The following is a 12500-nucleotide window of genomic DNA, read 5'->3' as shown; positions in this document are numbered from 1 at the left end:
AAACCACACACACACGGAGGGATGCTTGTCCTCACACACACACACACACACACACACACCACACATAAGCACACATGTATGATGTACAGTTACGTTAATGCAAGCACATACACACTCAGAGTTAAACAAATTCTACCACACTCTCTCTCACAGACATAAACATACAAACACACACACACACACACACACACACACACACAAACAAACAACTTAAATGCGAGTCAGAGAGGAAATGAGAGGAAAGACATGAAAAGAGATGAGGAGAGGCGATAACAGGAGCATAAACACAAGCGTAAGCAGGAAGGAAGGAGGGCAGGAGGGAAGGAAAGGACTTGAGGGACATGGGGATGATCACCAAAGAGAACAGAGGTCAGAAGTCAGGGAGGAAGAGTGAGAAGTGGAGGAAGAGGAAGGACATGGGGATGGGCACCAAAGAGAACAGAGGTCAGAAGTCAGGGAGGAAGAGTGAGAAGTGGAGGAAGAGGAAGGACATGGGGATGGGCACCAAAGAGAACAGAGGTCAGAAGTCAGGGAGGAAGAGTGAGAAGTGGAGGAAGAGGAAGGACATGGGGATGGGCACCAAAGAGAACAGATGTCTGAAGTCAGGGAGGAAGAGTGAGAAGTGGAGGAAGAGGAAGGCCGGCAGAGGAAAGACAAAGGAGAACCTTGAGAGGAAGGGGAGTGGTCTAATTAACTGCGTCAGACAAGCATCTTTACACTCAACACACTCAGGCCATCATTGGCACGCACAACTTCCAAACTTTTTTCCCCAAGAAGAGGGTTGACCGACACAAATACCTCACGTTGTCTTCGTTTTGCTCTGGTTAGTGGGTGCTCATGTCAGGCACCATTTATTTTCTTGTTTCCCATATAGGGTATACATATAACAGCATGGTCCTAAGGGCATTAACCTTGACACAAATCTCAGCAGCCAGTCTCCTTTACCGCTATCCTGAGATAAGAAATGTGTAAACATGTACTACACTGAACTTGTGCATGAGCTGGCAATTTTCAAGCTGGGAACATCCACCAATCTGCATAGATGACACATATTGAGCATGTTGGCATTTGTGTGTGGTGCCTTATTGGCTTTTCGTAGAAATAGAAGTTTTTAAAGATGTTGGCGGTTAATTCGGCACTTCTTGGGCTGAAGGAGCTAGCATAGCATCAACCATTAAAATGAATTAAGAAGCTAGCATAGCATCAACTATTGAAATTAATGAAGTAGCTAGCATAGCATCAACCATCAACATTAATACGGGTGGTATTTCTTCACTCTCTTTGGATCTGTATGATACCTCCATGTTCTCAGTCTGACGAATGATTTCATGTGGGATATCACCCATCATAACAAACGATTTCATTTGGGTTATAACCCATCATAACGAACAGTCATGACACATCAGCAGTATGAGAAAGAGCAGAAATATGAAGCCTAACCAACCAGTTGTAACATCTCCTCTACAAGTCGAATCTAATGTTCCCCAACATTTCAAACCGTTGTCACAGAATCCGACATTAACATCCACCTTCGACCCCTTTCCCACAGTTGGATATAATCCACCAGACCACGTCCCAGGGTCAGCTGTGGTCCCCTAGACCAGACCGTCTCCCACAATCAGATAATTGAAAAGTGAACTAATTGATGATTATGATGAATACGAGCCTTGGCGTGTGTGTGTTTGTCTTTACAGGAAAGCAATTTTGGGTCTTTAAGGACACCGTGCTGCAGCCTGGCTACCCGAAGGACATCACACAGTTTGCCAGAAACATGCCCTCCCAAAGCATAGAAACGGCTGTGAGCTGGGAGGACGTGGGCAAGACGTACTTCTTCAAAGGGGACAGGTGTGTGTGTGTCCCTCCGATACCATGGACTCTGCATTTGGATGTATTTAAGTAATGTACACAGTACACGGTCATTTGTGTGTTTGTGTACGATTTATACAAATTTCAAATGAATATCTGTTAAAAAAATTGTCAGTGACCATCACTGCCATTATATATTCGGTGTAAGAATGTATCCCTAGTGTGTGTGTGTATAATATTTTCTGTGCTGTGTGTGTGTGTGTGCAGGTATTGGAGGTTTAGTGAGGAGCCACACACCATGGACCCTGGGTACCCCAAACCCATCACCGTGTGGAGGGGGGTGCCAGACGGAGCGCAGGGGGCCTTCGTAGACAAAGTCAAGGGTAAGCGTACATATAACACTACATACAGTCACCACCAGCTCATTCACCCATCCTTACCCCCTTCTCAGACATCCCACAAACACATTTACACAGCCAAACCCACATACTCATGGTTCAAGATAACAATACCGTATAAGCCAATATAAAAACGTGGTTAACCATGGATACTGCTGCACCCTTCATTTAGTCACAATGAAGCAGTAAACAGACTTTCGTCACTTACATAACTTAAGATTCACTCTGTGAGACAATATCTGTATTTACTCTACTCTTCATTTTCAATTCTCCTTAACTCTGTTCGAATGCAGTTTAATAGCTTTCTCAATGGCTTATTTTTCTGTTTTCTTTCTTCGGCTCATTTACAAAGTGCCCGTGCTATAGAAATAAACATGCCTTGCTTGGCTTATGTGTCACCCTCCCTTAAAAAGCTCTTGTCTGCTGCTGGCAGGTATCACCTACTTCTACAAAGACAAGGAGTACTGGAAGTTCAACAACGAGCTCCTGCGGGTGGAGGCGGGCTACCCACGGTCCATCCTGAAGGACTTCATGGGCTGCGTGGACCCACCTCCGGTTCCGGAACACCCACCGACGCAGGATGTGGACATTGTGATCCCGCTGCCGCGCGAGGAGGACTCGGTGCTGCTGGCGGCTGTGCTAGTGCCATGCACTCTGGCCCTGTGCTTGGCGGCGCTGGTCTCCACAGTGTGTTACTTCCGGCGGGCGGGCACGCCACGCCACATACTCTACTGCAAGCGCTCCATGCAGGAGTGGGTGTGACGGGCAGCGCCGGCGCCCAATAAGAAAAAAACATCACGGCCTTTAGGAGGGGAGGGGCTTATAGCCGACAGCCCCTCCTGACAGAGGAGGGGGCAACGCCCAAACACCTCCCCTGCACCCGACCCTCCTTGTACCCCCCTATCCCACCCTACACAATGAGACTGGGCAGGTTCCCGCTCCAACTACCCAAGGTGCATTGCAGGTCTGTAAGGTTTTCAGCGGACAGTGTTGTTTGCTGCCTCTCCTGCACGCTGAAACATCTATTGAAAGAACATGAAGGATGCTGGAGCTCAAAGTGAGTTCACAACTTGAAGCTTTTCCTGTTTATTGTTTTGTTTCGTTTTTTTCTTTCAATCAAATGTAATTTATTTTAGAATGAAGTTTTTACTCTTCCCTTTAAGCAGTCTTGAGGAGAACCCAAACCAAATAAGACTTCATCTCCAAAGAGAATCGTCTCGTCCTCGTCCCCCCCCCCTCTCCTTCTCTTGCTCTCTTGTTCTCTTGGAAACGTTTTTTTTTTTTTCCTCCCTACTCTAACAAAGAGTCAGGAAATTTGACTGTTGTGGCAGTCTGTCTTAAAGAAAAAAAAGAAACAGGGGCCAAGATATTCTGCAATATTTTAACCGCCTTAATTACACATCCTGTTATTCGTGGCAGAGCGTGTCTCTCTCTCTCTCTCGTTATCTCTCTCTTTATCTCTCTTTCGCCTTGGTTTGTTCATCTTTGTGTTTTTCGCTCATCCGCTCATCTGCTCATCTGCGATTTTTTTTTTGCTAGCCATTTGCCAGGGAGCAGCGGAATGGTTTGCCAAAAGGTCAGCAACACAACCTGACTTTGACCTTGACATTGACCTTTGACCTTGAACCATAACTATGCCCCTCCCCCAAGCCCTGACCAGTGGCTTGTTCCTGGTTCATTCAGCCCATGCGATATTCCAGGACTCCAGACTGCAGCCCGTGCTGAGTTATGGGCTGCGGTTCTGAGACTGATGGGACTGTTTCCTCCACTCCGAGGAGCTTCTGGCTCAAACACAGAAGGAACAGAAGCTGGGTGAGGCTCCTGCTGGGCTGCACCGCGTCACAACGTCACAGTATCCTGAGAGTGTGGCCCCAAATGACAGCCATTTCAGGACACACATACACACATACACACACACACACACACACACACACACACACACACACACACACACACACAAATACATACATATACACACACACACACACACACACACACACACACACACATACATACATACTCCTCAGGACTAACATACTCTCTGGGGCCACTTCACTATCACATCTTCTGGTCTTCTGCAAGAGAGAAACCCAACGCTCAGCCACATATCATACTAAAGAGGATGTCTACAAGATGTTGCATCATATTTACTACTTTTTTTTCTTTTTTCCTGTTTTTTTTCGACCACTCCGACTGGAGGACAGGACTCCATAAATCTTTGCCTCTGTTATGTAAAAAAACATACATATTTCTTTGTAGTTCTTGGTACAGTGAAAACAAAACAATATTTCTTTCGACCTCAAGATTCCAAGTGGTACCATTAAAAATATATATTTCAGTGAGCAAAGCCATTGTTTTTCTAAATTATGACTAACAAACAGGGGCTGGGCTGAGCATGAATCAGGTCTCTCGGTCTGTCTGCGGAGGCAGTGGTAAATGTGGCCATTGCATGGTTTAAATGATGGTAGGGGGAAACGAATGGGAAATGGCTAAATGACTTTTCTGTACAACTCGGACTGGGACCATGGAATAGCCCTGAAGAAGTGAATAAAAATGATCAATATATGATTAATATACCCTGAGTGCTTATGTGTGTGTGTGTATGTGTCTGTTTGTCGCTGTGTGTGTGTAGGTATGCATTTGTATGTGTGACTTGTTAAAATGTTCGATTAATAAGGTTCGTTGTTTTGTATAAAAAAAACATTTAATGTTTTAAGTACAGTTTTTTGTATGCCACTAAACGAACAAAAGTCAGAATAGACTGAACAGAATAGAAACCATGTAATTCCAAGCTTGTGTGTGGTAATATCGAACTGCACAAAAATCTGGGTATATCGAAAGCTTTATATGGTTATGTGTAGAAAACCTAAAACTGTCATGTTAAGCAGGAAATACCAGGACCAAAGACTCACAGTCTTTAATTAAATAGTGTATCAGATTATTTTTAGAGTTTGATCAAAATCTGTGCCTGAATTATGAGATAACATGCAGCTCTGGTATTCCAACACAAACACAGGGCACAGACTGCCATGGAAAAGACAGGGTGGACAGATATGTATGCACAGTAAGGCAGTATGTAGGGGGTGAAGGAACAGTAAGGCAGAACGACACACATAGTTGGCACAAGAAACACCCGCTTACGCAGACCAACTGGCAAACAGACATTCAACATGAGAGCCAGGGGGTATTCAGTGTCTGTTCTCTGTGGTACAGACAGTGAAAAGACAAAGACACGCCAGGGGGTTACCCAGGAAATGAACCCCAGCGTTTTCATTTGCTCACTTGAGAATATCCAGATTTACGGACAAAATGACTTCAAGTGTTATGGTGCTTTTTTTTGTGAATGGAGACTGGCAGCGGTTGAAAGTACAGGACTTGACATGTGAAGGGGCGGTGGAGGGTGCTCGTCTTGTGCTAGCGAGTCACATCTTTTTGGTGCTGTTTTCTTTTTATTATTGTTCTCTGTCTGTTTGTTCTCTTCCCTTCAGGCTCTGTGTTGTGGGAACTGGGCCTAAACTCACTGCAGTTGTGCGCTCCTAATTGGCCACATGTGCTGACTAATTAGGCCCAGGTGGTCCTTATTTAACTAACTCCTGCTTGGGCTCAGGTTATTGCTTCAACGTAGAAGTAGAGATCTAGCTGCTGGAACAACAGGGGAAAGGAGGATAAGATGCTTCATCTTAAAAAAAAAAAAAGACTGGCGGTCCCATCTGGTCCCGGGTCGGAGATGCAGGACTGATTGTTCTGGTTCCTTATCTGACCCGATGCTAAGGAAGGTTCCTTCACTAAGCCCAGTAGGCATCCCTCTGCCCATGTGCCTGTCTCTAAAAAAACACATGCCTTTCTTTATACTACTACTACAGTATCATACTCTGTGGTTCACAGGTTAGTATTTAAAGGGTTTACTGTGAGTTGAGAAGAATGAGTTGTTTTGTATTGGGTCTTTGTCTTGAGTATAGACTCTCTTTCTCTCTCTCTCTGTTGTTCCCACTGTTAATATGAATAAACTCCTGAATCCATTTCCACTGTTGCCATTCCACTCATTCATGTGACACATGCATGTCCTCCATTTTTAAGTGTACCATGTCACTTCATTTACCACAAATACTGAAGGTCATGAAAATAAGATCTGATTTACAGATCGTTTTTAAGTCCTATCCTAATCCTTGATTTGACGAGCTGTCTCTTAGTAAGACACAAGGGTCTGGTTAGTAAGGTTCAAAGGTTTTCAAAAGAACAGTCTGTTTTTGACTTCATCACAAAATAACTTCAGTTTTCATGACTGGACATGTATGTTTTGGTATTGCCAGTGATTTGACTTCAGAGGGGACATTAAAGTTCAGTATACCGTACATTATGACTATTCTTCACGATGACAGCAATGACACAATCTAGCTCAGGAGACAATCATCATGAGTATTGCGTCTGCGTCTTTGCCTTTTCCCCACACAGTTATTTTCGCTGATGGAATTCCATTCTTAAACGGTTGCCATAGAAGCGTTACTTTTACATTCTCTGTAGGTGAAGGCGATGAGTCATCCTTCAACGGGCGGTGCAGTTGAAGATCGAGTGTAAAGTCAGAGGAGACCATTCGTGATGGTAGTTGGACACTGATGTTTCATAACAATAAACCCTACGATGGAATGTAAATAAATAAATAAATCAAACAGAACGATGATTAGAGACTGTGCATTTCAACGTGCCTGTGGTCACCTAACGGCTCAGCACTTGACATCTGCTCACTCATACCCATCATATATCATATCCCCATGACAACTGTTCAGTCTCCAGACAGTGTTCCTCCCCACCCACCCCCTCCCATAACACACCACTCCACCCCACTACGCCCCGAGGCCTACGCCCGCTCTGATATCATCACTCCCAGATCCTGTTCAATTACTCTAGTCCTGCAGCTGTTTGATGTCAGCCAAGACAAGGAAGGGAGAGAGAGGGAGAGAAGGAGGAGGGGGAATGAGGAGAGAGGGGTCACAATCCAGGCTCCAGTCATGGGAGTGGGCCCACTCCCTAACCATCACTCTTCAGCAACCCATAGGAGAGCACAACTCATCTGTTTGTGTGTCTGTGTGTCTGTGGGTGCGTACGTTCGTATGTGTGTGTCTGTGTGTGTGTGTGTGGGTGCGTACATGTGTGTCTGTGTGTGTCTGTGTGTGTGTGTGGGTGCGTACATGTGTGTCTGTGTGTGTCTGTGTGTGTGTGTGTGTGTGTGTCTGTGTCTGTGTCTGTGTGTGTGGGTGCGTACGTGCGTGTGTGTGTGTCACTTCTCTGAGCATCTGTCTTCTATGGTTTCTATGGTCCTCATGTTGTGCTTCTCCTCTTACATGTGTCTCTCCATTATTGGCATGTCTGTGTACTTCAGCAGGTGTTGCAAGGTCTAATGATTACATTAATGGTACAATTAATTTGGTGTAAACTGACGGTGCAAGCTAATAGAAAGATCTGGAAAGAAAAAGATTTTGACAGATCTTGGAAGAAGTGCTTCCCCCTTTTCCAATTATTCACATAAATACATACACACACAAAACACTAAATAAAATCCCAAATTAAATCTGAAATAAATATATTTTTTACTACCCTCTGATATTTAAAAACAACAACGGAAAAAGTAACAGTCACTCTTTCCCTAATAACTCCTGAGGCACCGATAACCAAATACACACGTATACACACATAGACATCTCCCTTTCCTTGGCCTCTCCATAAAGCAGACGCACACTCAGGACCTCAGAACAGAATGAACATTGTTTTCCACTCATCCTTTAGGAGAGACCAGCTGCTGGTAATTTGAGAGTCTGTTATTTTTTCATACAGAGGGGACTAAATTCCTCCAGCTTCTCTCCCAGCACTGAGCACCAGCATATCAGCAACCACCACACAGATTAGCCAGGGATCCTTTGTCAAATTGCATTACAGCTCTATTACTAGTGCCAGAAACATTCATCGTGTGTGTCTCGGGAATATACCTTTTGCAAAAACAAAAATAATAACACTTTCCATTCAAGTTCTCTTAAGCTGACAAGAATTCAGAACACCCACAATACTGTTAATAAATAATATTAAACTCCAAACGTATCCAAGTTATGTTTTAAACTAATTAAAACATAATACATAAAAAAACATAAACTTGAAGCAAGATTTTGTGCTGTAGCTCATGTCAACTACTGGAAGACATGTTAGTGAAGGGGTCATTCATGTGGTGTTTAACCACAGAGTAAAACTGAACACACCCATACCAATCATTCGCCTGTCAGGCATTTCAACAGTGGCCAGCAGTGCAGTGTTTGACTTGTATCTGTCTGCACCAGAGGTTCTGGAATCTGTTGCTGTTTATTTGGGACTGGCTCTGTGAGCATGTGGTTCCATTTTCCACCTGCAGGCAGCTCTCAGGTCTCCTCTACCCCGCACCTTTACTTCTTTATCCAATGACCTTGCAGTCCTTTGGCTCTCAGACCTACTTTAACCCGCCCATTAACCTCATTAGCCAATGATTTTCCAGTCCCTTGGTTCCATTTCCCTGCTCTGCACTGTTCTACCCGTCTTCCTGCTCAGCTTATGACTTGAGCTCCCCAGGTTCCATAGCAGCTCCTACAGAAACCGTAGCCTTCAGTGTTTGCCAGCCTTGTATTTCTGTTTTACTGTGTGGTATAAACCTGTCAGGGGGGCGGCCATGTTGATGAGACTGACGTCTCTAGTTATGCCTCGCCACAAAGCACACAAGCATTGACCTTGACAGAGGGGAAAAAGTTCTAGTCGGCTCAAAAATCAGTCTTGGCTACAAAACTAAAATGATCTATGGACGACACGACAGTGAACAAATTCAATTGAAATGCTCTCAAATTTAATTTAATTTTATTCGGATCCCCATTAGCTGATGCCAAAGACACCAGCTACTCTTCCTGGGGTCCACACAAGAAAACAACGTACCAAACAACATATATAAAAGGAAAAGCATACAACAAAGAAGAAATCAACATACAAACAACAGATAAAGGAAAAGGAAAAGACATATAGCAAAGAAGAAATCAACATACAAACACCAGATTAAAAAAAGACTAAATAACCTAACCATCAACACACAAAAACAACAGATGACAAATAGGAAAAAGGATACATGAGTAGATAAATAAAAAAAATAGTAATACATGCTAATATCCAGTGCAAACAGCCCAAATGAGTTATGTGATTCAAATAAGGAGTGTACACAACACTAAGACAAGGGAAAAGCTGAAGAGCCAGATGCAGTGCTTGCCAAACAGCCAAACCATCACACTCAATTCATTCTCCATCACTGGTGCATCTGTACAAATGTTTTCTTCTACGTTAGATAGCTGAACTCAATGAACGCAGTTGAGGTGGAGTGCAAGAAACGAAGCTACGAATAATTCAGAGGGGAGACTGTGCCGATTGCTAGAACACCAGCATCTTTATGGCTCACATCTATTTGTCAAACCTTTCGTGTCTGTATAGCTGTAAAAGGCTACTGCCATCGAATGAACTGGGGAAAACACACATAGCACATTGCAAATAATATGGATTGATGTGAGTCAATTACACAAATAGGAGAATTGACTTAAAATTCTGCAAGATGCCAAGTGCTAAGTCATAATACAGCATGTTTCAGTTTCAATGAATCTTTCAAACGGATACACTTAATCATGTTTTCTTTTATTACAACACTACCAAGACACTGTGGCAACTCCCCTAAATCTCCACATTTGTTTAATATTTAAGGGTTTAAACATGGCCAGCTTGAGCTCTTCCATATGCCGTCTACGCCACAGATTTAATAGCACCTTGAAACAGTCAAGGTAATAACAGGAAAGAGCCTGAAACACGGAGCTTTTGGAAGTCTATCCCTCATGCAGAAACTCTTTAGCCCTTCTCCTGAAGGGCTTGGCCAACATGAACAGGAATCAGATGTCCTCATATCCTCGATGGGGGGATGGGGGGGTTAAGGTGGGGGCGTGGGGAGAAAAATGAGAGATGAAAAGAAGGCCAAGCAGTCAGGGGGAGGGAGTTGGAGAGGGGGATGGTGAGAGAATCGAAGCAAACTTTAAAGTTCTCCGACCGGACGGTCGCGGGCGTTATACCGGCCTGATTCCCATGACAACCTTTGTTCACACTGACCAGGGGAAGTTCCTCGGAGAGGTGAGGAAACTTGACCACATCTCACACACAGGCACACGCCCCACACTCCCACATCACACTCACGCATTTCCCCAGCCCGCTGCACACTCCCTTATATCCCATCAAGCAGCATATCATAAAATGACTTATATGACTCACTTGCCATCAAGATCTCCAGTTTCCCAACACACACACACACACATACACAAACACGAACAGAGACACATACACAAACACACAAACACAGACAGACACACACACACAGACACACACACACACACACACATACACACCACACACAGTTCACTTCCCAGTAGCACCTCCCATCCCTCAAAAATTAAATCTTTCCAGGATCTCATCATAACAATCATGGAATCATAACAAATAAAACCCAGACCCTTAACCCTGACCATATATCTCATGAGACAGAAGGGCAGAGCTCCAGAATTGACTCAAGGATGCACCACACAGGCCAAGAGAAGCACCGAGACAATCAACCAAGCCTGTGAACCCTTCCTTCTTTTCTCTTCAGGGATGCTTGAAATGTATTGTCAATTTAAAGACTTGTCCACATACAACAATGGAGTGAACCACAAAAAGAGTAGGAGTTAGTATGTGTGTGAGAGAGAGTGAGATAAAGAGAGGGATGTATGTGTGTGAGAGAGTGAGATATAGAGAGGGAGGGAGAGAGAGGGAGATATAGAGAGGGAAGTATGTGTCTGAGAAAGAGTGAGATATAGAGAGGGAGGGAGAGAGAGAGTATGTGTGTGCGAGAGAGTGAAGTATCAGTATGAGAGAGAGTGAGATATAGAGTGGGAAGTATGTGTGTGAGAGTGAGATATAAAGAGGGAGGGAGAGAGTTTGTGTATGAGAGAGTGAGATATAGAAGGAAAGTATGTGTGTGAGAGAGAGTGAGATATAGAGAGGGAAGGAGAGAAAGAGTTTGTGTATGAGAGAGAGTGAGATATAGAAGGCAAGTATGTGTGTGAGAGGGAAGGAGAGCTGGCATCCCAACACAGCGGAAGCAAACCATAGACTAAACATTCAGAGATAAATCACTCACATTGCTACTACAGGGTCTTTACAATGTTGTGCTACGATAATATACTGAAAGCTGACATTTTATATATAAAGCAGATATGGAAAATTTTGGCCATAGACTAAACTTAAGAATGGAAAAATGCTGTCCACGGGTGATAAGGATCTACCAGTCCGGAAGGGGATGCAGACTGGTGCGCCAGAGGTCCACTTTCCACTTGGGAAGGCGTATCTGGGTCATGGACGCCGCGGTCCAGGGGTCCTTCCTGTTGGCTGTCCTCAGACTGTCCCGTGATGGATGACAAGGAGGTTCCAGTTCAGTGGACAGGAAGCTGAACAGCCAGCCAGAGGAATGTTTATCTACTGAGACGCAGTGGTGCCCATGCCAGCCAAACGCTAGCGCACACAAACACACACACACGCACACAGTGTCTCTCTCTTTCTCATACACACAAAAACAATCTGTCTCTCTCTCTTACACACATACAGACACACACACTAAGACTTGTGGCTTGGTAGCTGATGTCAGCACATGCAGACTGATGGACGGCCAGACTGGGGTATTCAGCACGAGTTCAGAGGTCAGTAGAGCTGTGATAAAGATCAGACTGGCAGTCACTCACACACTCACTCTCACTCATACATCACGCTAACACAAGCAGACACCAAGACACACACCAAAATTCTTTCTCTCTCATTTACACTCACACACACACACAACACACACACACACAACAAACACATACAGAGGCGCATATACAAATTCCCTTCAGATGGCAATGCTGCTAGACGATGACTAGAGTCCCCAGAGGTCCTAGAGAAGCACAGCACAGGATTGTGGCCCTCCAGGATATGATACAAGCTACTGATGGGATACTGGCCCTTGTGGCAGAGTAACACTACTGGTGTTGGGCTGATAATACAGCTTCCTTTATTACAAAATAATTCAACAGCAAGTCCAGATATAAAACATTTTGTCATGGCAGTTTACACCCACTCCCTCTGTCAACCAGTAACTCAAGCTTTCATTCACACATAAACTCTCACACACACAGGATAACTTCTGTAGTCCCTCGTCCATTCATTCTCACTTATTCACACCAATTCACAAGC

General features: G+C 44.2%; 1 protein-coding gene across 1 annotated transcript in view; it reads left to right on the top strand.

Annotated features, from left to right (window-relative positions):
* The window catches only part of mmp16a (matrix metallopeptidase 16a (membrane-inserted)), a 22973-nt gene extending 16849 nt beyond the window's left edge, over positions 1-6124 (top strand). Inside the window, exons 8-10 of the mRNA XM_080855649.1 lie at positions 1695-1845; positions 2074-2189; positions 2638-6124. Coding sequence (XP_080711775.1) covers positions 1695-1845; positions 2074-2189; positions 2638-2966 — 596 coding nt within the window. The 3' untranslated portion in view covers positions 2967-6124. The remainder of the gene's footprint in view (positions 1-1694; positions 1846-2073; positions 2190-2637) is intronic.
* Positions 6125-12500: the final 6376 nt, after the last annotated feature.

This window comes from Sprattus sprattus (genome assembly GCF_963457725.1).
Source record: "Sprattus sprattus genome assembly, chromosome: 17".
NCBI classification, from domain to species: domain Eukaryota; kingdom Metazoa; phylum Chordata; class Actinopteri; order Clupeiformes; family Clupeidae; genus Sprattus; species Sprattus sprattus.
This window is presented reverse-complemented; position numbering and strand designations above follow the sequence as displayed.